At 46.7% G+C, this 27,222-nt stretch overlaps 1 protein-coding gene across 2 annotated transcripts in view; it reads right to left on the bottom strand.

Annotated features, from left to right (window-relative positions):
* Positions 1-8,490: 8,490 nt before the first annotated feature.
* The window catches only part of LOC147727492 (alcohol dehydrogenase 1A-like), a 382,065-nt gene continuing 363,333 nt past the window's right edge, over positions 8,491-27,222 (bottom strand). For both annotated transcript variants that reach the window (XM_086961569.1, XM_086961570.1), the window contains one exon: positions 8,491-8,880. In XM_086961569.1, the coding sequence (XP_086817695.1) occupies positions 8,856-8,880 (25 nt within the window). In that variant the 3' untranslated portion in view covers positions 8,491-8,855. The remainder of the gene's footprint in view (positions 8,881-27,222) is intronic.

Below are 27,222 nucleotides of genomic sequence, written 5' to 3' on the forward strand. Positions count from 1 at the left end.
TCCACTGACAGGCCATAAACCACCTATAAACAAATTGACAGACTTCTTATAAATTATTTTAAAAATCCTATCATTTCTGTGACTAGATGTCTATTCTTTTTCCAGGCAACAAGGATCAGCAAGTCCTGAAAATGACCACCTGAATGTTTTTCATCCTGTAAGGGCTCGAACCTGAACATGTATGGGGATTAAAACATGAATACCATGTCACAGCTTCCTCTCTAAGTCAAAAGTTACACTTATATAAAAATTTAATTGAGTTAAGGACCTGATAAAATGCATTGTGTGTACAGTGTCCTATTAGGCATTTTGGAGGACCCGGGCAAGAAATATTTTGAGGCACCTCTTTGAGTTTTATTTCTCATTTTCTCCTAATTCAAGCCCGATGTTACAGAACAAAATGGAATTATACATTACATGTTGAGATACAGAAAGATGTATAAGTAAGCCACAGAGAAAGTTCACTTTCCCACAGGGCCCCAGGAAGATGGGGGGCCTTGGCAACTGGCCACTTTGCCCCAGGCTTAAAACCAGTAAGCACATTTGACAGTACTTGGTGAATGCTGAAGGTCAGAGAGATGAGCTACTCATAGCCTACACAAAGTGTGCCACTCACTAACATAAATACCATCCAGTCATCACACCTAGGTAATTTGTAAATCAGAAGTATGCATGGTATAGTGTAATCATGGTACGTATTGAGTTGACAAGGTATAAGTAAGAAACTAACTAATGTTTTGATTTTATGACAGAAGCTTGATACACTTTACAAAAAGTTTCACTGAAAATTGTATGAATTTTAAAGGTGCCTTTACACTGTAATCCATAACAAATGTTCAATCCAGCTGCCAGGTGGAAAGTCATGCAGAATAATTGAAGGAGAAAACAACCACCGTCATGGATAACAGCATCATGCTCAAGGCATAACAAGTTGCACTACAAAAGAAAGGGGAAGACTTCAAAAACAGCTCAAGAAGAGACCACATCCGCATATGAGGTCTGCAGGAGAAGGCAGAGGGATCAAACGAAGAGGGATTTGAGCGAGAACACTTTGCCAAGGTGGTGGGTAAGACCCTTGACCAGATTAAAGTAGACAGGGCCCATAGCGTGGGCCAGTGCCAGAATGATGCGCTCAACTGACAGAGACAGCTCAGCAAAATTACACAGCTACCAGTGCAAGCAGGTGGTACTCAGGGCGGCCAGAAATTGTAATCTAATAATGTAAAAGGGCCACACTTGCACCCTCTTTCAATATGTGGCACCGGCAACCCTCTGCAGCAACAACGATTATTGCCCCTGTTAGAAAATGGCCCTCTATGAAGGGTTACCTCAAACATTTTGCCTCCCTTGTCCTCTTTTTGCCTGAACTTTTTTTGTTGGCTTCAGGACTCTGAGCTCTTTACCACGGCAGACCAATGCTCTCTCCTCTAAACATGGTATAATTGGATCACATCTGTTTGGCATATTTAATTTACTTTTAAGTCCTAGTAAACTGGTATACCATGTAACCAGGGCATATACACTAAATGCTACTAGTGAGCCTGCAGCACTGATTGTGTCACCCACATAAGTCACCCTGTAAACATTTCTCAGGCCTGCTACTGTAGAGCCTCTGGGTGCAGTTTTACTGCTGCTTCGACTTGGCATTTAAACCCCTTGTCAAGTCCGAAACTCCCCTTTTATTACACGTCACCCCTAATGTAGGTCCTAGGTAGCCCATAGGGCAGGGCGCTACTTAAGTAAAAGGTATGACATGCCCTAGTGGTGAAAAGCACCTAACTTCGTTTTTCACTACTGTGAGGCCTACTGCTCTCATAGGAAAACATTGGGAATTACTTAACACACTTTTAGGATGTAATTCCTGATTAGAAAGAAGTAGTTGTCTCATGGTTTATATCTTTGGAATGGTAATGATAAACCCTCTTTACTGGTAAAGTTGGATTTAACATTACTGTTTTAGAAATGCCACATTTAGAAAGTGGACATTTCTCTGCTCTTACAGCTCTATGTGCCTGAAGGCTGTCTTCAATACACGTCAGGATAGGTGACAGCGTACCTCTGAGTATAGCCTCTAGACAGCCACAAACACAGAAAGGTTAGGTGTGTCCGAGTACTCATCTGCATTCTGATGGCTGTTCCTGGGCAGGAAGGCGAGGAGGAGCTAACACGCCAAAATAGGCAGGGTCCTGTCCCCACACAAAGGTCTAATTCCCCCCTACAGTTGGTCTGGAGTCAGGGCTTGGATGAAAGGGCTTCTGTGCACTTCAAATGCCCTTCTTTAAAGTCACGCCCACTTCAAAGGCACAACTGGTTATAAGTACTGCGGCTCTGACCCCAACAAATCAGACACTACTGGATCTGTGAAGCACTCTGCGAGGAGGAAGAACTGATGTGCTGCTACAAGGACTGGTACTCAGCTAGACTGCAGCTCTGGAAGAACTGCTTTCCTGTGCTGCCATGGTGCCTACTACCCTCCACCCTGCTGAGGAAAGGACAGGACCCATCTCACTTGAAACCAGAGCGATTCCGAGGGCATACTGGCTTTCCCCCTGTTCGGAAGTCTAAGGGACATCAAAGGCTTCCCACAACCCTGAAACAGCACCTGGACTCCACCATCTGTGAGTGATGCCAATCCAGTCGCGGACTCTTAGAAGCGAAGGTTTCTTTTTCTGTGCTGCAACTCTTGACGACCATGCATCGCCCACGTTGCGCCGATCGATCAGGCGCATTTCACCTACCTAAAAGCGCATTGCCTATCTTCAGCACACCGAACCGTCCCCGAGTGCATGGCTCAATGGCAACGCATCACCCTTCTTCAGTGATGCTCAACACCGTAGCATTCTCCAACTGTGCAGCTTGAGGATGCCACATCGCCTATGAATCCCTTGGATTGAAGATGAAGCATAACCTCCCTGCTCCTCACATCTCGACGTAGGCACAGACCCCAGCCAAAGGTACTGTTTCAGCAGGTCAAGGACCCTGTATTTGACCAGTGCTCCATCACGGTCATCCTAAACATTTGGATTTACCCCAGTCAAGCGCCACCAGAGATCCCCGGTTTGCACTTTAAGACTCTAAGCACAATATTTCAAATATTCTTTAAAAATTCATAACTCTGGTTCTACTAATTGTATTTTTGTCATTGTGGTCTTGTTTTACAATTATTGTCAATTTTTCTAGACCAGTATGGAGTCTTTTTGAGATGTTTTTCTTGATATTACCCTGTGTGTGTGGTGCACAAATACTTTACACATTGTCTCTTTAGATAAGCCTGACTGCTTTGTGCCAAGCTACCAGAGGTTGATCACAGGTTATCTTTTAGTGTGTATCTAGCTTGTCCCGACTAGGATTGTGGTTCCTGCTTGGTGCCGGGTGAATACCTCTGTCAAACAAAAAGCCAGTTTATTACAGCCCATCACAAACCACCTGAGACAATCCAGTATTAGGCATTGTCTTTAAGAAAGACAATAAAACATTTCAGTTTGCAGACCGACGATCAACCACCCTGACACTAGGCATTGAGCTGGAGCAGACGCCACCACTACAGTAAATCGAAGACACTGTACACTGCTCCACTCTCCACTATGTCACTGAACGCCACTCTACTGTACACTATTTCGCTGTATGCCTCTCCACTCTACGCCAATCCCCTGTACTCCACTTGTCTGTACGCTATTTCACTGTATGCCACACTACTCATCTCCACTCCACTTAACACCACTCCATTGTACGCTATCTCACTCTACACCACTCCACTGTATGCAAGTCTACTCTTCACTATTATACAGTATGTAACTCCACCCTACCCAAATACTCTCCATGGCACTTCACTGTACTCCTCTCAATCACAGTACAGCCCACTCAAAAGGTGTTTTCCCCTCCATTGTACCACACTATACTCCACTCTATAGCCCTCTATTGTACAACAATGTGCTCCTGCCAATGCAAGTCTACAGTATTCAACTAACTCTATGCCACTGTACAACACTTTTTAATACAATTTGCCTACGTTCTGAGTTAGGGCCTTAGATATAGGTGAGCAGTAGGTTTTATTGTTTTTCTATACCTTTTTCTACTTTACTAAAGTGGTAATGATTAGTGAAATGTATTTAGAATTTTCTATATATTTTAAAAACAATTTATGGAGAACCGCACTAATACAAATAGTAAAAATAAAAAAATATATAAAAACATTTTTTTAAATACATTGTAGTACACTATATTTAAGAAATATAGTGCAGGACAGTGTTTTTTAAAAAAAATTGACATGTTAATTAGAATCTTTTTTTAAGTATTACAGAACTTCCTAGGTAGCACCACCTTATTCCATAATATTTTTTTTAAATATATAGAAATGTAGAAATATTTTTTTCTACCTAGTACCACTTTAGTAAAGTGGTAATAGGTAGTGAGCAAATATAAAACCTAATAGTTACCTGTATCTAAGGCCCTAACCCAGAACACAGGCAAAGTGTACTTAAAATAACATGGCTGACTTAAAATTTTGTAAAGGCAGTCATTCGCCAATCACATAATGCTATGTCATCGGCATGTACAACGGTACATTGACGAAACTAACGAGACAACAAATATCACTAAGTTAAATGGATTATAACTTTAAAAATAATTCCCCTACCTACCTATACTACCAAAAATGATCATCTGTGTACCATAATCTATAATCCTGCCTAATTTCATGGAAATTTGTTCAGTCTTTATGGTGCTACGTCCAACACAAAAGTTTACAGAAAATGCATTTGGGAAAAAATTAATTAGGGACCTCCCTTTTTTCTTTGCCAATGACAAATCATGACAAAACTTCCCTTCATAAGCGAATGTATAAAAATCGAATAAGTTTGGAAAGTTTTGTGGGCATTAGTCAAATGGGGGCATAGTTATTCGCGAGCAAAAATCGGAGGAATTGCTATACCTGGGAATCCTAATGGGTTATTAACACAGAGAATTTTAATTAGAGAAGCCAAAAAGAAGGAAAATGCTTACTGAACGTATTTGTGATTCTTTTTCTGCAAAGCGCATTCAACCCATAACTTTCAGCATCACAAGTTTGTTTAAAAAAGAAAGAACAGAGGGTCAAATAAGCCACCAGAACATCCATGAGCCAATGTTGCAGATAAAAAGAAAATTACCTACACTGGACACATTGATTAGATAAAAATGTAAACAGTGAATGCCAATGAAATTGGCTGAGAAAACATCAAAAAGCAAACGAGAGGAGCAGGGTTCAGTTTTAAGCAGTAGCTACTGCTGTGGGGATAAAGCAGATGCCTATTGGCGTGGGCATCACGAGAGTCCCGAAAGAAACGAGCAATGCTTTCCATCCCTAAATTTGAATTCAATTTACCTTGTAATAAATATTTTGATGCAGAAGCAGGGCAATGCAGAGAAGCTGCTAGGACTGCCGTGAGCAAAGTAGGGGAGGAAGTAGAAACATCAAAGATGTTGAGGCTCATTTGGGGAATGGAGAGCTGATGGGTAGCCCAGAAAAGTCCAAAAACTGAAACAAAACCTAAAAAAGGAGAAAGAACGAAATTAAAGTTGGAGAAGGGAACTATTTGTTAAAGGGATTCTCAGAATGTGTACAAGCAAAATGCTGTAATCAAAATGAAGGGAGAAAATGGCTGAAGTTGGCTATTCCTTTGCCCCATACTGTATGTTCCTGTCGGTAGAAGCAACATGTGAATCCATAGGGGTATAGTTTTATGTATGAATTTTTGGAGAAAACTAATCTGGCAAGTCAGCTAAAGCTGTCTCAAAGGCCAGACCTAAACAGTAACGCCTGAAAACGCAAGCAGTGGAAGGACACAGTAATGCCCTCTCGCTCCAAGATTGGGATAAACACAAGAAAAGGAAAGGAAAGCCCAAAAAGGTCGCAAATAAGAAGCAATTAAATAAGTAAATGAGAGTGACAATGAAGCCAACCAATGGTAAACAATAGGGGCTCTAATCGCTCACTCTAAGCCCACTGTAAAATAGCAATGTGTCTCGTAACAGACAGAAAGACCTAATAAGAAACAATATGATTTTTTGTGAATAATCAAAATTAAAAAGGACATTACATGATTACAAATATGTAGGTCCAATGTGCCTTCTTTAGCGACCAACAACGTTGAACATTGACTCACTTGATTCCATGTGTTTCAGCGTGTACTAAAATATCTAACAATTAAATATTTTGATTTCCGATCATGAGGATAATTTTCCCCCTATATTTTTTAAACTGCTGAAGGGAACCTCTTGTACCATCATCTTCCTAAACCCCCAACCGCTGTCTCTTTGACTTTTCGCATAGCAGTTGTTTACATTTCAGGCGTTTGCCCACCTTGTCCTTTTCATATTTTGTCTTATTTTACCCTTCTGGAAGTTTTCCATCTTAATATATTTTGACTTTTAAGTGTCACATAACAACAGCATCTTTGAATGTATATAACAATATTGACCTGCAAAAACGTCGACAATTTTTCAAGTCGGGTAGTTGTTATTTTCACATCATCAACATTTTAACTACACAAGGGTGTGATGTGGATAATGACAATTTTATAATAATTTATTGTATTGTGGACAAAAGTATAAGATGTTTATCAATGAATACAGAGATGATGCGGATACTTTACAAATGTGCCAGTGAAGTACATAGCTAAAGGTCTTTAATATTTAACAAACCGGCTGTGAAAGATTGTGCTAGCTTCTCAGAAAGAAACTAACGTGTCAGAAATCAGAACTTGCCAAAGTCTTTTATGTTCGATCAAGTCCACGTATTGCACATATCTTGTAATGTTGCCGAGGGCTTTCATGGCTAACTTTTAATGTTACAAAACAGAGAACGGTCATTTCAGGAAATGGCATGTTGACATCAACAGGAATATTTAGTTTAATAGCCAGGTTTTCTTAGTTTGTGATGTCAAATATGTTTGCAATTTTCACGAACAGGAAGGGTGTAAACCATAATTAACGACCTGCCGGTGTAATTCTACGACTTGAGCCCTTAGCCATACTAGAAGTAGTAACAAATGAAATGATAAGCTAGGCGGATAAAGCAGAAAGGAACAGAAAATAATGAATTAGAAATAACAAATAAGAATTATTGCAAATGTATTTGATGGGTTCCGATACAGAACTACAGAATATTTATCATCTGGTTCGCAAATATTTATAAATTTCTTTCATATGTTTCTTATTTCACTCCAAAGTATTCCTAATTTTCCGACAAATTCAAATTTTATCTGAGAAGTGAAAAATATACTTTCATTCCAGTACCATTCTGTTGGCAAGTTTGCTTCCATCATACATAGGGAATCCAATCATGAGAATACAAAGATGTATTGTGTCTCCAAATTATGACTGCATTTGTGGATAACTGTAGAGAGTCAATCGCCAAATGTTTTTCTGGCATTGTGTGGACATGTTTACTTGAGAAGAAAGGTATGATTGACAAAAAAGAGTAAATCAATAACTTCCATATTTACACCCACAATTTTCAAAGACGATAATTCCTCTGGGACAAAGAACACCCCCCCCCCCCCCCCCCCCGCCCACACAAGATTAAGCTGGGAAATTTTCCAAAATACCAGACATCCAGACATACATCTCTTTCTCTTAACCATACTAGTTTATCCGGTAGGTTATGGATGGTGAAATGTGCATTTCCACATATTGTTTCCACTCTTCTTATGTAGGCAGAAAGGTTTCTTCTCCTATATCCACTGGAAAAAGTGGTGGTTTGGATCACTTTCCCACCATAAATGCACATCCACTCCACATTTCTTTTCAGTACTAAAGGACCTTATTGAGAAAAATTATTTAAGAACAATTTACAGCGTAATTTGATCCCCAGGTATTACTACTGTCCAGATACCATATGGCAGTGGTACTTCATTTGGCAGAGGATTCTCACATGGCCATTAAATGTCTGGAGGAAACTATGTTACCACTACTTTCAGAGGATTATACATTTACAGCCGCTTTTCGGGTGAGAAATAATTGTGAATATCCTCAAGTTCTGCGTTTTGGGTACTCACAACTTTCCCAATTGTGCCCGTCTTCTCAGTCCTAAGAAGCCTTAGTTTCTCAATTCCTCTCCCAAGCTTATAGCAGTGGAATGTCTTTCATATGCCAGATTTTCCAGTCCAGTGTATAGATTTTGCGCTCAGAACAATCTGCAGATGAAGTGCTAGTGAATGAAATTTGGGAATTTCAGCCATTAATACATTTTTTTCCGAATACAGCTGTGAACGAGGCCCATATATCTTACATGTAATTAACCTCTCTTAATATGTTATGTCAATTCCATAGAATATAGTACTGTAACACATCAAAAGTTAACAATTGAGCCGGAAACACATAGTGTACACGAACCTACAGTGATGGGGAGGTTTTTTTTTCCGTGGGGGAGTGACACCACAACCTTATACTGTGTCGAAAACATATGGTCTTGAATGTAATAGTTCAGGGCAGATTTAAGACAATATAGACTTTTGTGCTCAACAGAGGTTTTTACTTTTAGGATTTACATAGGTATGGAGAATTATATCCCATAACTTCAATAAAACACCAATTTTGCACCACAGAGGTTTTTACTCTCAGGCTTTACATGAGTATAGAAAATTATAGATCGCATCATTTCAATAAACAACCATGCAGGTCTTCTTGGTATGCATCGTACATGGCACATACTTTGAGATCAAAGCAGAGAAAAATTAAATACAAAATTTACTAATAAACATCTGGCCCGCCCTGATAAACAATTCTATACGTGAGACCAGTACACTTAATATGCCAGTGCTTGAGGATGTAGCCAGTGTTGTCCCAAAAACTGGAAAACTCCTATGCTTGTGCACTCAAAACATCAGGATGCTGCGGATGCTGAAAGAAAAGAATAGGCAATTAAAAATATATATATGTTTACAATTTCTGATGGTAATATTTATCATGTAAGCAAAAACACAAACTATTCGGCAACATAAAACTCCAGTGTGTGGTTTGCAAATTGGTAAACAAAGAAAATGAGAATATCTATACAGTGTGGGGTGATCACAGCTTTCCAGACAGCTGGGGACAAGAAATCAGCTCTTGTTGGATGTATTTATATCAAAAAGAACTCTCCTCCATTCTATCACAACAGTTTACCACCCGACCATTCACTGCAGCAAAAGACAACCTTTCAATACAATGCTCTGCAGTCCAACCATTCACTGAACCGGAGTGGGAAAATAGGCTAGACCGACTACTGCTGCACTCATCCTAAAGACTTAGGGCCCGATGTACTAAACAATTTTGCGGTCACAAAATCTGCAATTTACAAAATCATGGGGCTTGTGAATGCATAAATGTTAAGTGTAATGTACTAATCCCATTTTATGCATTGGAAAAGTGTTTCCAACACACATATTGGATTTTGCGATCTATTCTGAATCACAATTCCTAAGGCGTGAGAAGCATCTCTTACTAATTTCAATTTGGGATAGTATCTATCAATGGTTTACAACCTCATTTGAAGTTGCAAACAGTTGAACAGGTAGTGACACGTCAAAGCAGGTGGTAATTGATCTGCAAAGGGGAGAGAGTTCCCTTTGTAAATTCTGCCAAGCGACCTTGGGGTGAGCACACAGTGGTGCAAGGGTCTTACTTTAAGGAATAGGGGCTGCTTCAAAACAAAAACTCAGTTTGGGAATGCAAATATAGGAATCATAGTCTGCTGTTCATTGCAGGCACCATTCCTGTATCTGTAGTTAATCAAAGGAATATTCCCTAGGCAGGTCATTCACCCACAGAATTGAACCAGCAGCCTTTAGTCTTGTTCCAGCCAAGTCCCGCTCGGCAATTGCCAATGACGTGAATGAAGCCCAGGAAACTTCACTAACTGGATTCATCAGGCAATAGAGCGCCTAACCCCGGAAATTGGACGAAGGCATCCTAGGAACCCTTCTTCCAAGCTGTGGTTTTCTCGTTCCCTGTAAGCTTTGAAGCAGCAATGCAAAAGGCTGGAACGCAAATGGAGACAGGAGTATTGTCCTACAGCTAGAACAGCTCTAGAAAAGGCACAAAAGTCCTACTATGCCACCATTGCTCAAGCAAAAAGTTTATATTACGCAGAGCGAATAGCCCATTTGGGTAACAATGCCAAAGACATTTTTAACATTGCTCAGAGTTTTCTCTCCCATAAAGCAGAGTCCAGCATCCACACTTCTTCGCTCGCCTAGTGTGAGGAACTTTCCACTTTCTTCATCGAGAAGGTTGGAGCACTCCAGTCTAATTTTGGTGCTGGTAACAGCCAGCTAACGGATAGTATTCCCCCCTGCTGGTCGCCTCCCACTACTTCTGCTACCCTGTCAGCCTTTGTTGCCATATCAACGAATGACTCTTTAGCAGCCCTCAACTCCCTTAAATCGGGATCGCAGTATGACCCATTACCGGCTAAATTGCTAGCCGGGGCCTCAGAGTTGATCAAAACGAAGTTGAATACGCTGATTAACCTTTCCCTAACATCATCCATTGTGCCTTTAGCCTGGAAACAGGCTAAAATTGTCACTCTACTGAAAAAACCTACCCTGAACCTCAATCTCCCTTCCAGCTATCGCCCTATTTCCCTCCTTCCAGCTGTGGTGAAGGTTTGCGAAAAGGTGGTTAAAAAACAGCTGTCCGAGTTTGTGGAACAGCATATCTTTCTGCACCCTGCCCAATCTGGCTTCAGAGCCTCGTACAGCACTGAGTCTGCTCTGGCCAAAATCTCCAAGGCGATCCGGGGTACTTTAGACATGGGGCAGGGTTGCCCAGGTCCTATTGGACCTGTCGGTTGCATTTAACACCATGCTGCATGTCCTGCTCATGTCCCATCTTCAAGAAATTGGAGTATTAGGGTCTGCATGGCTGTGGCTGAAATCTTATCTTGAGGGCAGTACTCAGCAAATCTGGTTCCCTCATTATTCAGCCTCTCCCCAGAATTTGACTACAAGGGTACCGCAAAGGTCAGTATTGATCCCTTTGCTCTTCAACATTTATGTGTCTCCCCTTACTTAGATGGCAGAAGACCTAGGTGCCAAAGAAATTGCATATGCTGATGACACTCAGCTCCTTATCACATGGAATAAAAATGAGTCTTCCATCTCCCAAGTTAAAACTCGCTTGACAGCTGTCTTTCGCTGGCTTTCTTCTGCTTAGCTAAAATGCAAAGAGGAAAAAAACGAGATTTTTTTATTCAGGAACTTTCCTCCACAGTTCTGGCACTCGTTCTGGCAGGAAGTGTCCCCCCCCCTGCCAACTCCCGAGGGCAACCCACAAAGAATTTAGGGATCTGATATGATGCAAAGCTGAGCTTCATTAAAAAAGTTCTTCGCCCTATCTCAGCAAGGGAAACTGTCACCCGTGCGCTGATAACCTTACTCCTTGATTACGCTAATGCCTTGTACGTTGGTCTGCCCGGCTATTTACTGAACAGGCTTCAGGTAATGCAGAATGCTGCGGCCAGAACTCTTCTTAACATTCCTAAGAGGATCAGCATCAGGCAACACTTACGCAATTTGCACTGGCTGCCGGTGAAAGAGAGGGTGATTTTTAAATCCTTGATCATGGCACACGCAGATCTCTATGAACTTGGTCCTGTATACCTGAGAAAGCGGTTCAAGTTCTATAACCCTCGCATGTGCCTATTCTGCGGAGACCCCTAATCTCCATACTTACCGGCCCCCGCATACTGCTGCTGCCGAAGGTGGGAAATAATGTCAGCCAACAAAGCCTGGTATCAGTAGTGGTCGTTGTTGGCCGCAGTTTATTAATAACCAAAGACATATTAATAACACAAACTGGTATCAAGCAAACTTCCATTTTTGAACATTACTCATCAATCATAATTGGCATATTACACATTATGACACCCTCTTCTAGTAGCAGGTGTCAGTCTCTTTGTGCCCTCCTTAGTTCGAAAATGGGGCTTGTACACAACCAGTTTGTTGTCAGTCTATTGGTGCTCCAGTGGTTGGTTGCCCACGCCTTCTGCGTGTTGTGGAGGGGAGCTTTACGCTTTCCAGTCGGGAGTTAGGTCCCCAGCTCGCTACCAAATTGCGCCCTGCCGTCCGGCCGGGTCTGGGCCGCGAGTGCCGTCTCCTCCTGCTACTCCCCTCCTTTATGCCGCCACGTCACCCTGCTGTGCGGCATTCAAAAGTGAGTGGCCATCCTCTTACACCGGGCGGTGTGTTTTCTTAGCCAACCAGTGTAGGATTTCCGCTAACGCCCCTTCCCCTATCCAGCACTGCGACTTTTGCTGTTCCTTAGGTGTGGGTGGGTGGGCTTCAGTCGTTGTTGCTGTCGCGCCGTTCTCCCAGCTCCTCGAATGCGATGTGCTTCTGCTGGGAGGGCGGCGTCGCTTAAATCCTCCTGAGCCCTCCATGCAGGCCTCAGGTGAGTCCCCCTGATTGGGGGGTTCAAACAAAGCCAGGTTGACCATTGGACGTCCTTTGGGGGCGCCAGGTCAACAGGTCACTTCCGGTCGGGTGGCTGGTGCGCACCCCGTTTCCGCTGGTTCCTGTGCGCATCGAAGCGCCCAGAACCAGTTTTTCCCCGCTGGTGGCACCACAAGGGTTATGGCGCCGGCCTTCGAGCCTCCCCCACCCTTCGGGCGGGTGCGGCGGCCTCTGCAATAACCCTCGCATGTGCCTATTCTGCGGAGACCCCTAATCTCCATACTTACCGGCCCCCGCATACTGCTGCTGCCGAAGGTGGGAAATAATGTCAGCCAACAAAGCCTGGTATCAGTAGTGGTCGTTGTTGGCCGCAGTTTATTAATAACCAAAGACATATTAATAACACAAACTGGTATCAAGCAAACTTCCATTTTTGAACATTACTCATCAATCATAATTGGCATATTACACATTATGACACCCTCTTCTAGTAGCAGGTGTCAGTCTCTTTGTGCCCTCCTTAGTTCGAAAATGGGGCTTGTACACAACCAGTTTGTTGTCAGTCTATTGGTGCTCCAGTGGTTGGTTGCCCACGCCTTCTGCGTGTTGTGGAGGGGAGCTTTACGCTTTCCAGTCGGGAGTTAGGTCCCCAGCTCGCTACCAAATTGCGCCCTGCCGTCCGGCCGGGTCTGGGCCGCGAGTGCCGTCTCCTCCTGCTACTCCCCTCCTTTATGCCGCCACGTCACCCTGCCGTGCGGCATTCAAAAGTGAGTGGCCATCCTCTTACACACCGCCCGCCGGTGTGTTTTCTTAGCCAACCAGTGTAGGATTTCCGCCACGCCGCAGGGAGGCGCACGTCTCACTGCGGCTCCCCCCCTGCACCTGGTTCGTGGCTCCCACCTTTCTCCATCTTTCCTTTTTTTTTTTTTTTTTTTTTTTTTAGTTGCAACCTGCGAGTGACATTGCACCCCACAAGTTATCCCAAAACACCTTCATCCCTTTTTCGGATAGGTGTACCCCGTCTTGCCCATAGAGCTCTGGGCGGCCCGGGTGGATGAGGCCGTCCCGAACTGATTCCAGGCCATTGGCGAGGCAGAACTTGTGCATTGCCACGTTTAGCTTTCTCCTTGAGTTGTCGACGGCCTTGTTGGAATCGGCACCTCTCCAATGTTTCCTGCTGATCATTTCGGACCAGACCACCGTCGTGGGTCCCAGCCACGCAGCTGTCTTGGTGAGATCCCTTTGGATGGCTTGCCCGACAGCTTTTCGCCCTAGCCGGGTCAGGTCATTGCCCCCGAGGTGGATGATCAGGACGTCAGGCAACCAGGCCGAATCTGCCATGAGGCCGTCCAGCGTCGGCAGTAGCTGCTCCCATCTCATGCCTGGCTGCCCTATCCACCTGATGTACGTCGCTTTGGGCCTGCGTATGCTGCGGTCCCCCTGCCGCCACCAAGACTCCATCCGGGACACAAATGAGTGCCCCACCACCCAGACCAGCTGCGGGCGTCCCCCTGTCGAGAGAAAGCATTCCGTTAGGTGGCTTTTACTGCGCACCGTGTGCATTCAAGAGAGGGCGGGGGGTGTGTTGTCACCCTGCCGTGCGGCATCCCAAGGCAACTCCCTCTCCTCCCCCCCCCCCCCCCCCCCCCACCTTCGGGGCTTTCTCTCCCTTTTGTTTTCTTTTTTTTTTTTGTCTTTTCTCTTCACCCTTTTTTTTTTATTTTATTTTTTTATACGAGGTGAGGGCGTATGTACGACTTGTACGCCCTGGAGCGCCATCTGCCCACTGCTGGATCCTGTCCTCTGGCATGCCATGCTGCGATGCCGAGGTTGCTGCGCCGATCCTGAAAGAGTGAGAGGCAAACGAAGCCGCGCAATACCCGGCTTTACCAAGGCCTTGGCGCATTATGGCTGTAAACTGGAACTTGCTCAGGTTCCTCCCGTCCTTATGTATGAAGAGAGGGCCATCGCCAGCTGGTCGAGCCCCCATGTACCTGAACAACCAGCATACCGCGCAGAGCCCTGACTCTGGTATGCAATGGAGACGTATCGTCGTCCCCCTCCTTGCCCTGTCCGTTTTGGACTGTCTCAGTGTTAACTCCACTGCCCTCTCCATTGGTTTAATGTCTCTTGCCTGCAGGCATTGCTGCGCTGGGCCCGACTTGCTGGGGGCTACCAATTCGCTGACACGGAATGCTATGAAGAACGCCGTCGTGAAAGCCGCCCTAAATAGCAGCAGCTCGTACTCATCCGATATTAAGCCTGTGAGGGCTCCAAGGAGCTACCCCAGTTTGGCAAAATCGATGGGACGCCTGTTTTCCTTCTTTTTTCCTTCAACCCTCCTCCAGCCTTTTAAGGCCGTCTTTAGATAGGCCGAGGTAGTGGGGTCCTCGCCTGTGTGAAGCCTCGCAAAATGGGCAATGGCGGACAAATGCGCCTGGGCCCATGATCTCGATTTTTTCGACTCGAATGCCCATTGCACGAATTTCTCGACCGCTGTGCGAGTCTTTGCCCTGTTTTCCAGCGATTTTAGGCCCCCAACTTTCATTACTGTGCCAGCGTATGTCCTGTATCTTCTGCTAGCTTCTGCGGTAAGTGATTGCCCTAATAGCCATGATAAGTCTACTCCCCCAGGTCCCAAAGGGACGATGGAAAGGGGGTCATCTCCTTGTCCGCCCCGGGCACCAGTTCTCTGAAGCGCTTCATTTGGGACCGTGAGAGTGCGTCTGCTGCCGAGTTCTCTGCCCCTGGCACGTGGCGTGCTTTCAGCTCCAGGTTCCCTTCCAGCTGTAATTTAATTAACCGTCGCATTAGCCTCAGCATGTCCGGGCATCTCGCTGCGCCTCTGTTAATGGCCTGCACCACTCCCATGTTATCTGACAAAAGGGTGAGTTTCAGGTTTTTTATTTTCTCGCTCCAAATGGTCAGTGCCACAATGATTGGGAACAGCTCGAGAAACGTGATGTTCCTGGTGAGCCCCTGCGCATGCCACTCGTCTGGCCACTGGCTGGCGCACCAGCTGTTTCCCAGGACCGCGCCGAAGCCAAGGCTTCCAGCCGCGTCTGTGTAAAGGGCTATCTGTTCGGCCGTTACCCAACCTGCTCTCCAAATCAGCACCCCGTTGAAATCCTGTAGGAACTCGTCCCACACCCGCAGGTCCTGTTTCACGCCTGCGCTCAGCCTGATGTGGTGGTGCTTGTGGGTGACGCCGGCCGTTAGCCCTGTTAGGCGCCTTGAAAATACCCTGGCGGGCGGGATTACCCGAGCCGCGAAGTTGAGTCTACCTATCACTCGCTGGATCTCCCTCAGGGTGGCCTTGTCCCGACCCCGTAGCTTCGATACTTCCTCGCGAAATTCCTTTACTTTGCCTGGAGGCAGCCTGGCCGTTCCCGCTATAGAGTCCAACTCTATGCCCAGGAACGTGAGACTTGTGGTCGGGCTTATAGTTTTTTCCTTTGCGAGGGGGACCCCTAGGGACCTGGCTAGCTCCTCGAAGGCTGCCAATGTGCTTGCGCACACTGCGGAACCTGCCGGGCCCGTGAACAGAAAATCGTCTAAGTAGTGCAGTTTCCCCCCTTCCTGGTGCCGGTCATGCAGCGCCCATTCTAAGAAGGTGGCAAACTGCTCGAAGTATGCGCATGATATCACGCATCCCATGGGCATGGCTTTGTCAATGAACACGTCCTCTCCCCATTGGAAACCCAGTAAATGGAAACTGGAAGGGTGGACCGGCAATAGTCGGAACGCGGATTCAATATCGGCTTTCGCCATAAGGGCCCCTCTGCCTGTCGCCTTCACCAGCTCGATTGCGTCGTCGACTGACGCATAACCCACTGAGCAAGCTTCGGGGTCGATACCGTCGTTCACGGAGGAACCTTCCGGAAACGAAAGGTGGTGTATCAGCCTGAATTGACCTTGTTCTTTCTTGGGGACCACGCCTAGCGGGGAGATGACTATGCCTCCTTGTAATTCCTTTGGGATAGGGCCCTCAACTCTGCCCAGTTTCACTTCTTTCTCAATCTTGGCGCTAACCACTTCGGGGTGTTGGCTTGCCGACTTCAGGTTGCTCGCCCCCGCCGAGGGGAGCGGGCCATGGAATGGAATAACAAAGCCTTGCTCGAAGCCCTCTACCAGTGACCTGGCCTCTGCTTTGTTCGGGTATTTGTTTGTTAATCTGCGCAGCTGTTGTGTAATAATGGGGGATCTGGCCAGCTGGCGCCTACAAATGTCCGCCAGTCCCCTCTTTTCCCCTGCGTTGGGGCTAACGCTTCTTGCTCTTTTCTCTCTTCTCCCTTTTCGCTTCGTGTTTGGAACCTTTGCATGCGGCGGTGGCATGCTTGCCCCCGCAGCTAGCGAATGCGTGTTGAAACTTACAAGACGAGCCCCATGAGCAGTCCCCCGCCTCGTATCTCCAACAGATCGCCTTAGTTGCGGTTGGGGAGTATGATCTCCCGTTCGACCGCCTTTGATAAGAACCACTCTTCCCTTTTTGGTATGAGCTCCGAAAGGGCTGGTCGCCTTTTCCGGCCCAGGTCCTAACGTCTTTGGCTGTAAGCATCTTGTGGATGAAACCGGAGACATCCTCCTCATTCCACTCCATTTCGGGGTGCCTCTGCATTTTTAATCTAAACCCTTTATCGTATTCTAGCCAGGCATCCCCCGGGAACTGCCTCTGTGCTAGGTGGATATTGGCCTCGTACAGCCACAAGTCAGCCGCGCAATGGGGGAACCTCTCCACTATAATGCACGCCATGATTCTGAAGGCGTCTAGCCAATTTTCGAAACTGCGCTCTTTTCTGGCCCCACGCCTTTCTCTCCTGTCCTCCTCTTTCCTGTCGCACGTGGTTAGATCAAGTCCCTCTAGCTGTATTTCAAGCAGCGAAAATATGTCAATGAATTCTTTGCGCCATATCCTCTCTTTTACCGCTAGGGGGATGAGACATGCCAAGCCGGTGGCTTTCGTAGTCAGGGACGCCGGGCCGGGGGATGGCCTGATGTAATGATCGTTGACTACCCCACTCGGAGGTGGGCTTCCTGAAACGGGGCCGTAACCCCAACCGGGTAGCGGGGAAATCTGTTCCCCCTGGGCGGACAAGCTTACCTGCTCCTGCACTCTTGTCTGACGGGCCCACCCCGGGTCGACCATATGCCACGTGAGACCTGCCGCTTCCTCCGTGCGCTGCTCCCTCGGCCCTGGTACCCCCTGCCCTGTGCCATTAAGTAGCCCCGGCGCCAGCGATTTTAGACATTCCCTTACGATGTTGCTAATATGCTCACCCTTTTTCTTTTTGTCGGTCGTCTCACCCTGTTCACTGCCCTCTGGCCTCGGCGTAAGAGGTTTCTGCCGCACCTTCCTCGGAGGGTTCCTCTTCGATGTTCTCTTCATCGGCGTGTTTTTCAGCTTCTTGGGTGCGGAAGGCCCTGGTTCTTCGTCCGCCTGTTCCACCGGTCTGTTCTCTTTCCCTTTGCCCAGGTGAGGGTGAAGCCAGTTGTCGCCGTGGATGGCCGATAACTCGCGGATCTTCATCAGTACCTCCGCCATCTCGTCCGGCTGGCCTTCCGACATGTCGTTAGTCTCTGCGCACTTGTGTGTGGCTTCTTAGTTTCTCGCGTCTGCGTCAGGCCGTCTGCTGGGGGCACAGCTGACTGCGTGTGCTTATCCCGAGCCCTGAGCTTGCCGCGGTCTTTACCTGTTGTTGCTTCGGGGGAGCTGGCACGGCGCGCTGCGCTCCGTAAGGCGGCCTCGGTGATGATGACCTGGATCTTCCACCGGAGTCCCACCGTCTTCCTGCCTCGTCCTTCGCCGCATCGCCTCTCTTCTTCAGTTGTTCTTCAGTCGTCGTTGCTGTCGCGCCGTTCTCCCAGCTCCTCGAATGCGATGTGCTTCTGCTGGGAGGGCGGCGTCGCTTAAATCCTCCTGAGCCCTCCATGCAGGCCTCAGGTGAGTCCCCCTGATGGGGGGGTTCAAACAAAGCCAGGTTGACCATTGGACGTCCTTTGGGGGCGCCAGGTCAACAGGTTACTTCCGGTCGGGTGGCTGGTGCGCACCCCGTTTCCGCTGGTTCCTGTGCGCATCGAAGCGCCCAGAACCAGTTTTTCCCCGCTGGTGGCACCACGAGGGTTATGGCGCCGGCCTTCGAGCCTCCCCCACCCTTCGGGCGGGTGCGGCGGCCTCTGCAATATCCCTTCCAGGCAGCTCAGCCAAGAATGCTTTTGGCCCACACTCTAAGGTTCAGCCTAAAAAGGTTGGGAGGCAGCTGCCTTGCTTATAGGGCGGCTGTGGCCTGGAACCAACTCCCATTGGACCTACATGGTATTCAGGATCCTAAGCTGTTTAGGAAGAGGCTGAAGACCTTCCTTTTCATCTAGTCTGCTAATTTTTCTTCTGCTCCCTTCCCCACTGAGCTCGCGCCGGGACACTCTTCTGAGTAGCTGTGCATGTTACAAATCCCATAAACATAAATATAAACAAATATTTTGTAACCCCATGCGACTAGGGATTTTGAGAAAAGACCTACTAGTACATAGGTAAAATCGCAGTGGGTAAGCAGTTTGCAACCATGATTTGTTACATAGACCTTTGTACATTAGACACGTTTTCGGTAGACATATTCTTGTTAGACAATTTTCACATGTAAAGCAAGATGACCTAATCATTATGCTGTTACTTATAGAGATTGCTTGAAATCAATAAATCTAAAAAGTGGACATTGTTTAGTGAAAATGTCCATGCCTGCAGCATCTGTTTGTGCCCTGCAGGGTCTGTAGTGCAGATCATCACATATAATTCAATTTGTCGCCCCCCCCCCACCCCCCAAAATAAAACACTTTATCCACACTACAAAAATATAACACAGTGAAACTACTAATTCAAAAGTCATACACATATAGTTATAAAGTAAAAATAGAGTATACAGTAGATCTTCTGTTCTGTCTGCTATGCCTATTCTCAAAAAAGTTAGTCTGTTTGATAGTTACATTCACTCTTGTTTTATGATAATATTTATATTGGTGCCTCATGCTCGGGGCATTGTTTCAGGTAAACCAGTCTAGGTATGTGTTATTGATAGGGGAAGATGCACCTTTATGTATATTCTAAACTAATGTCACCATTGGCAATTATTTCTCCACAAACCATGTCAACATATACAAACATGAAAATGGAACAAGACAACAGATATGATTTGATACTTGTACAGGGTCCAACCTGGAACCAAATAAAGTGTCAGAAGTAGGTTCTAATGGTTTCCAGATAATGCAACAGTGTACGTGCACTAGGTTTCTATCCTGCTGGTCTTTGGTTTTAAGAACTTTCAGATGTTGGAACTTAGGGTCAGATGTACAAACCTTACATTTTGAGACTCGCAAATTGCATTGCTTTACGACTCGCAATTGGGACTTGCAAAATGCAATTTACTAATAATGAACTAATTCCCTTGAGAGGAATACAGAAATAAGCTAAAACATAGCCTGAAAGTAAGCTATAGAGTCAAAACTAGTGCAATCACAAAAGTAAAATACAGGAAAATGTATTGTAAAATTAAGAATAAAAACAATTCATATCATACCTATACATAACGTGGTTATCTGGACAAAATAGTTAAAAAATAACACATTCTATTGTGGCCTGCAATGCAATTTACAACAGTTTCTTAAACACTGTTAGCGATTCCTAATGGGGTCGTAAATTGTCTGCCTCATTAATATTCATGAGGCAGGTGCTATTTGTGACCCATTAGGAATGGCCAGCACTCACAGGGATGGTGGCCTGCTGGGGTCAGCAGACCACTGTGTCTGTGACTGCTTTTTTTTTAATAAACCAGTGTTGTTTCTCAATGCAACCCGTTTTCCTTACAGAAAAATGAAACATTTCTGTTTCATTTTTTTAAGAGCAGGAAGTGTTCCCTGGGACCACTACCTGCTCTTAAAAAATATTTTCGCACACACTCACAATCCCTTCCTATTTGCAAGTGGTTTATCACCTACTTGAAGTAGGTGGTAAATTGCGAGTGTTTTGCTGCCGCAAATGCAGTCGCAAAACAATGTTACATTGCATTGTGACTCGCTTTTAGGAAGGGACGCCACTTCGTAATAGCGAGGGTCTCAACGCTATTTTGCGAGTCACAGACTTGCAAAATAGCCTTTGTACATCCCAGGACCCTTTTTTGCGGTCGCAAGCGGGCCAATTTCCCATTTGCAACGACAAGAAACGGTCGTACTTCTGGCCCCAGGTCTTATGTAGGATTCCTACTGGCAAACAAGGGTGTGCAATCTGCACATCAAATACTTTGCAAATGGGAATGCAATTTGCAATGTGACCTATGTATGCAAATGTCCTACTTAATGAATATTGATTAGGCAAGACTCAGTTTGACACCCAGTGTGATAGGTTGTAACTGGAAGGATAAAATCCAGAAAAACCATGACCCGGTATTTGCATTCACAAACAGGATTTTTTTTTTTTTAAAGGCAGCTTGTGTCCATTAAAGGGACTGGTGCTGTTTTAAAAAATAAAAGTTTCCAGTGTGGGAAGACATGGGGGGGGGGGGTGCCCAGGGTACTTGACTATTCCCAAAGGGGAAGATGTCTCACTGATTGAGAATCAGATCCCACCCCATTTAAGATGTCAAGTCAAGTCAAGTCAGGAGATTTGTATAGCACGCTACATACCCGGAAGGTCTCAAGGCGCTTAAAGAAGGGAGGGGAATTACTTGTCAAATATCCAAGTTTTAAGTTGCTTTCTGAATGCTAGGTGGTTCTGAGTGAGACGAAGGTGAGTGGGGAGTGAGTTCCAGGTTTTGGCTGCGAGGTAGGAGAAGGATCTACCTCCCATGGTGGATTTATTGATGCGAGGAACGGTAGCAAGGGCTTGGTTGGAAGATCGTAGCTGGCGAGAGGGGGTGTAGAAGGAAAGTCGTGTGTTGAGGCATTCGGGTCCAAGTTCGTAGAGTGCTTTGTGAGCGTGGGTTAGGAATCGGAAAGTAATCCTCTTATTGACGGGGAGCCAGTGGAGGTTTTTTAGGTGGCTAGAGATGTGGTCTTTACGCGGGATGTCTAGTATGAGTCTGGCTGATGCGTTCTGGATGCTTTGGAGTTTTTTCTGGAGTTTTGCGGTGATCCCGGCGTATAGGGTGTTTCCGTAGTCCAGGCGACTTGTAACCAGTGCATGGGTGACTGTTTTTCTGGTTTTGGTGGGGATCCAGCGAAATGTTTTTTTGAGCATGCGGAGAATGTTGAAGCATGAAGATGAAACGGCGTTGACTTGTCTGTTCATAGAGAGTGAGGAGTCCAGGATGACGCCCAGGTTCCGTGCGTGGTCCGTCGGGATGGGTGCTTTTCCAAGGGCCTCTGGCCACCAAGAGTCATCCCAAGCGGAGGAGGAGGTACCTAAGATAAGGACTTCAGTTTTGTCTGAGTTCAGTTTCAGACGGCTGTGCTTCATCCACTCGGCTACTTCTTTCATGCCTTCATGTAGGTTGGTTTTGGCGGTGTTGGGGTCTTTGGTGAGTGATAGGATCAGTTGGGTGTCATCCGCGTAGGAGATGATGTTGAGGTTGTGTTGGCGTGCGATGGTCGCGAGGGGGCTCATGTATATGTTGAAGAGGGTGGGACTGAGTGAGGAACCTTGGGGTACGCCGCAGATGACTTCAGTGGCCTCAGACTTGAATGGTGGGAGGCGGACTCTCTGGGTTCTTCCGGTGAGGAACGAGGTGATCCATTCCAGTGCTTTTCCATGGATTCCGATGTTTCTGATGCGTTGTAGAAGGGTGCTGTGGCAGACTGTGTCGAAGGCTGCGGAGAGGTCGAGGAGGATGAGGGCGACTGTGTCTCCATTGTCCAGTAGAGTTCGAATGTCGTCTGTTGCTGCGATGAGGGCGGTCTCCGTGCTGTGTTTGGCTCGGAAGCCGGACTGTGAGGAGTCGAGGGATTTGTTGCTTTCGAGGAAGGCGGCGAGCTGGTTGTTGACGGCTTTCTCGATGACTTTGGCCGGGAATGGAAGGAGCGAGATGGGGCGGTAGTTTTTGAGTTCGGTGGGGTCCGCTGTGGGTTTTTTCAGAAGGGCGCTGAGTTCGGCGTGTTTCCAGCTTTCCGGGAAGGTGGCGGAGTTGAGGGAGCAATTGATGACGTCTCGGAGGTGTGGTGCTATGATGGAGTCTGCTTTGTTGAAGATGTGGTGAGGGCATGGGTCTGTGGGGGATCCTGAGTGGATGGAGTTCATCAGGCGGATGGTGTCCTCAGTGGAGATTGGGTCCCAGTCATTAAGGATGTTCAAGGGGGGTGAAGGTACGGCAGAAGGTTGGGTGGGATATCTCCGGGTTGGTTGTCGAAGCTGTTGTGGATGTCTGCGATTTTGTCGTGGAAGAACGAGGCTAGGGAGTCGCAGAGGGCTGGAGAGGGGGTGATATCATTGGAGTTGGCTGAGGGGTTGGTGAATTCTTTGACGATGTTGAATAATTCCTTGCTGTTGTGGGCGTTGTTGTCTAGTTGGTCTTTGAAGGCGGCTTTCTTGGCAGACCGGATTAGTTGGTGGTGTATGCGGGTGGCGTTTTTGAAGGCGTCCCTGGTGCTGGTGTTTGGGTCTTTTTTCCAAGCCTTCTCGAGGGAGCGACAGAGTTTCTTCGATTTCTTAAGATCATCGTTGAACCAGGAGGCGTTTTTGCTGCCTAGTTTGATTTGACGTTTTTTCAGCGGTGCTAGGATGTCGGCGCTGTTGGATAGCCATTGGGTGAGGTTAATGGCTGCTTGGTCGGGGTTTGAGGAGTGGGCAGGGGGGTTTTGAAGAAGCGATGAGGAGATCTGGTCTATGGTGATTTTGTTCCAGTTTCTTCGCAGAGTAGGTTGAGGATGGTTGTGAGTGGTGGTTTTATTGTAGAAAAAGTGTACGCAGCTGTGGTCCGTCCAATGGAGAGTAGTGGTGTGACTGAAGGAGACATGTTTGCTGGAGGTGAAGATAGGGTCGAGTGTGTGACCTGCGATGTGGGTGGGCGTAGAGACAAGTTCTTTGAGTCCGAGGTTGGCGAGATTGTCCCGAAGGGAGGTGGCGTTGCTGTCATTGTTTTTTTCCAGGTGAAAGTTGAGGTCTCCCAGTAGAATATATTCCTCGGAGGGGAGGGCGTGTGGGGTGATAAAGTCAGTGATAACGTCGCTGAATTGTGCCCGGGGTCCTGGAGGCCTGTAGAGGAGGGTGCCTCTGAGTGTGGTCTTGGGGTCGGTGTGGATCTGGAAGTGAAGGTGTTCGGCGCTTGCGAGGTTGACGTCTGAGCTGGTTGAGATGCGGATGGAGTTCTTATGGACGATAGCGATGCCTCCTCCTGTTTGGTCGGTGCGGTCCTTACGGATGATCTTGTATCCTTCCGGGATGGTAATGGTGATGTCAGGGGCTGATGAGGCGTTCATCCATGTTTCTGTTAGGAAGGCGACGTCGGGAGAGATGGTGTCTAGTAGATTCCAAAGTTCGATGGCGTGTCTGTGTACTGAGCGGGTGTTGAGCAGGATGCATTTTAGGTGGTTGGAGTCAGATAACTGTTTTGTGTTCGTGGATGAGGAGTTGTTCTTGGTGCCGTCGAACTTGCAGGATTTGCAGGAGAAGGGTCCATGTGTGTGTCCAGGAGTGGTATGGGCGCAGTTGGGGAGTCAGCCGGGATTGAGGGCTAGGAGGGTGGAGGCGTCGTATGTAATGCGGGAGGGGTGGGTGGTATGAGGGCCAGGGGGTCTGGCGCTGGGCGCGGTCCAGGCGCGGACGGGCGTAGACGGGCTTACCTTTGGCGCACCTTCGGCGCGGCCGTAGCGCGTGGACGCTGCGCGTTGGGACATCTGCTTTAAATGGATAGTGGAGGGGGCGGAGCGTGGGAGGGGCAGCTGGGAGGCGTGAGCGAGGTGGAGGGAGGGCTCTGGTCAACTAGTAAAATGGCCGCAGCAACAACAACAAACAAGGAGCAATGGGGCGCTATGAGGGCAAATAAGTAACAGGAACTGTCACAGTGGGAGCGGGTTCAAGCGCGGAGACAAAGCGCTATGCAAATAATGATTCAGTCTCGAGTAATGCCCAGCACAACAATAACATGCAACAATTAAATGCACAGCGAAAACAATATACAATTACAGGTAATGCCCAGCAGGTTATGCAAACAGTCAACGCGCTGTGGAAATGATATGGCGAAGGTGCGCGCTAGCGGGAATGCAGAGGCAGGGATTGGCGCTACGATACCACCAGTGATGCGTGAAGGAGGGAGCGAGGTGAGCGACCACTCGCGTTGGAGGCAAGATGGTCACAGCTCTCCGTGTGTTTGAGGACGACCTGTAGCTCTCGTGGGTGGGAGGGGCAGCTGGGAGGCGTGAGCGAGGTGGAGGGAGGGCTCTGGTCAACTAGTAAAATGGCCGCAGCAACAACAACAAACAAGGAGCAATGGGGCGCTATGAGGGCAAACAAGTAACAGGAACTGTCACAGTGGGAGCGGGTTCAAGCGCGGAGACAAAGCGCTATGCAAATAATGATTCAGTCTCGAGTAATGCCCAGCCACAACAATAACATGCAACAATTAAATGCACAGCGAAAACAATATACAATTACAGGTAATGCCCAGCAGGTTATGCAAACAATCAACGCGCTGTGGAAATGATATGGCGAAGGTGCGCGCTAGCGGGAATGCAGAGGCAGGGATCGGCGCTACGATACCACCAGTGATGCGTGAAGGAGGGAGCGAGGTGAGCAGACCATTGATATAGTAGTCTCTGAATCACAAGAAGGACAGGGATGCCACTTTCATGGCCCTTCCTATTTGTACTTTGGACAGGATCACAAAACTCCTTTTAGGAGTTGGAAATACCTTTCTGACTAGTACAAGGGTTTTTTAAAAATATTAAATAGTTATTTTGTGGTCACTAACCCTGTGATTTTGAGAACTGTGTGTTTTGTGACTGCAAAATACCTTTATACATCAGTCTCCATATTTCAAGGATACTATTCCAATCAGAGGATCTGAAGGTCAAAGGCTATTCATTGGGGTTACTAACAGCTCCTATCATTAGAAGTGTCCTGCACTACATTTCAAAGCTACATTTTTTATTTTTAGCCTTAAAAAACTTGATAAGATGCTCATATGTACCCAAGATGTGTTTTGCATCTCTATATCTTGTTTGACTTCAGCTGATCATTTATGCTTAAGTACTTTTTCTCAACTTTTACAGTTGTGGTTTATAAGATAACACTATAAGTAAAAGTTAACAAGCATCACCATTTTCTAGTATTTCGCAAAGTAACTTGTAAAAATGCCCTCTGCATGTTAATATGATACGCACCCATGGCACTGAATTAACATTTTGCTAGCAGGCCATATTAATAATAGCCACAAGTGCTCAAAAATAATGAGTTCAGAATCTTCTGCCTCTGTCTGCAACAAGTGGCTACTCAAAACAACTTAAGTCTTCATTCCGATGTCGGATGTAACCACCACTGACAGGCAGTCGGTGGCGGACTGCCCGACATCTACTGTATTGTCAGACCGCTGGATTACAATTCCAGCGGTCAGAACGATTTAGGTGGGAGGTAGAGACTGCCGTCTCTGACAGGCTCAAGGAGCCCATCCAGATGGCGGTCAGAGCCTAATCCTTACAATGGGTGGCACCGCCGTAGGGATTAGGACATCTCTTTCTCTCTGCCTGTACAAGGCAGACAGAAAGGGATTTTGTGGGCCCCAAGCTGGGCCCCATCTTCCGTGGGCCACTGGAATGTGTCCTGGGGGCACATGTGTCACCCTCCAAACATCCATGCACTGTGTGCCAGGCCCCACATGGCGCCTGGCACACGGTGCATGGATGTTTGAGAACTGATCTTTTCGGCACCTGGAAGGTGGTCCCATTGTAATCGGGCAGTTGAAACCGGCGACATATAGTCGGTCGGACATCTGCCTGAGGCAATGGTTGTCGGGCACTTGTCCGACTGCCATTGTGATGGGGGCCTTAGTGTCACTGCACAAGTATTGAGAAGCACGGACCGGGGGCGCATTCCACTTCACTTCTGCTTAGGCCTGTGGTACAACTTATTCTTGTTCAAAGCATTTTCTACATGAGCGTAGGACATGGAAACCTCATTACAAAATGCTTGCAAGCAGGGACGAGGCTATCAATACAGGTGCAGTAGCACCTGAGCCCACTGCATCCCAGTTATACATCTTATTTACTACCAAAGCAGTGGCTGGGGGGTCCCATTTTCCTTGTTTGTATTTGGGCCTATAACCCCTATGCAACGCAGCTACCAGAAAACCCATCCAGCCAAACAGAATCTTTTTCCAGATAAGTGACTATAAAAGAACAGACACACTGAAACCCAGCAGTAGCATTACCAGATTTGGTGCTTGTAGCAGCCTGGTCCCTTCGAGTTTTTTTTCAACCTTGAGCCTGAACCACAAAGATCTTTTACCAAGCCTTTCTGAAAATGTGGAATAGCGTTCAGACCCTTCAAGAGACTTATTTCCATCTGAGTGAACTTAACTCTATAATTTCTTCAAATTTCTAAGATATCATTTTCCACCTGGTCCAAGCTTCCCCTGTAGTTATACATGCACCTTAATGTCTGTATTGCTAAAAATACTGCAATGCCAAAAACTGTAACCTTTAACGTTTCTTTCCTCTTATAGATGGGTAGGGCTGCTGGAATAAAGCAGCACAATGTGAAATAATGTGGCATGGTTGGCTTAATTCTGGGAAAAGAAAGAGGCAGAATACATAGCACGTTCTGTGGCTATACAATCTACCTATTATAACATTTTAACACCTACAATGTACTTGGTCTTTGTTCATGTGGAACAAA

Source organism: Lissotriton vulgaris, chromosome 3_1 (genome assembly GCF_964263255.1).
Source record: "Lissotriton vulgaris chromosome 3_1, aLisVul1.2, whole genome shotgun sequence".
Taxonomy (NCBI): domain Eukaryota; kingdom Metazoa; phylum Chordata; class Amphibia; order Caudata; family Salamandridae; genus Lissotriton; species Lissotriton vulgaris.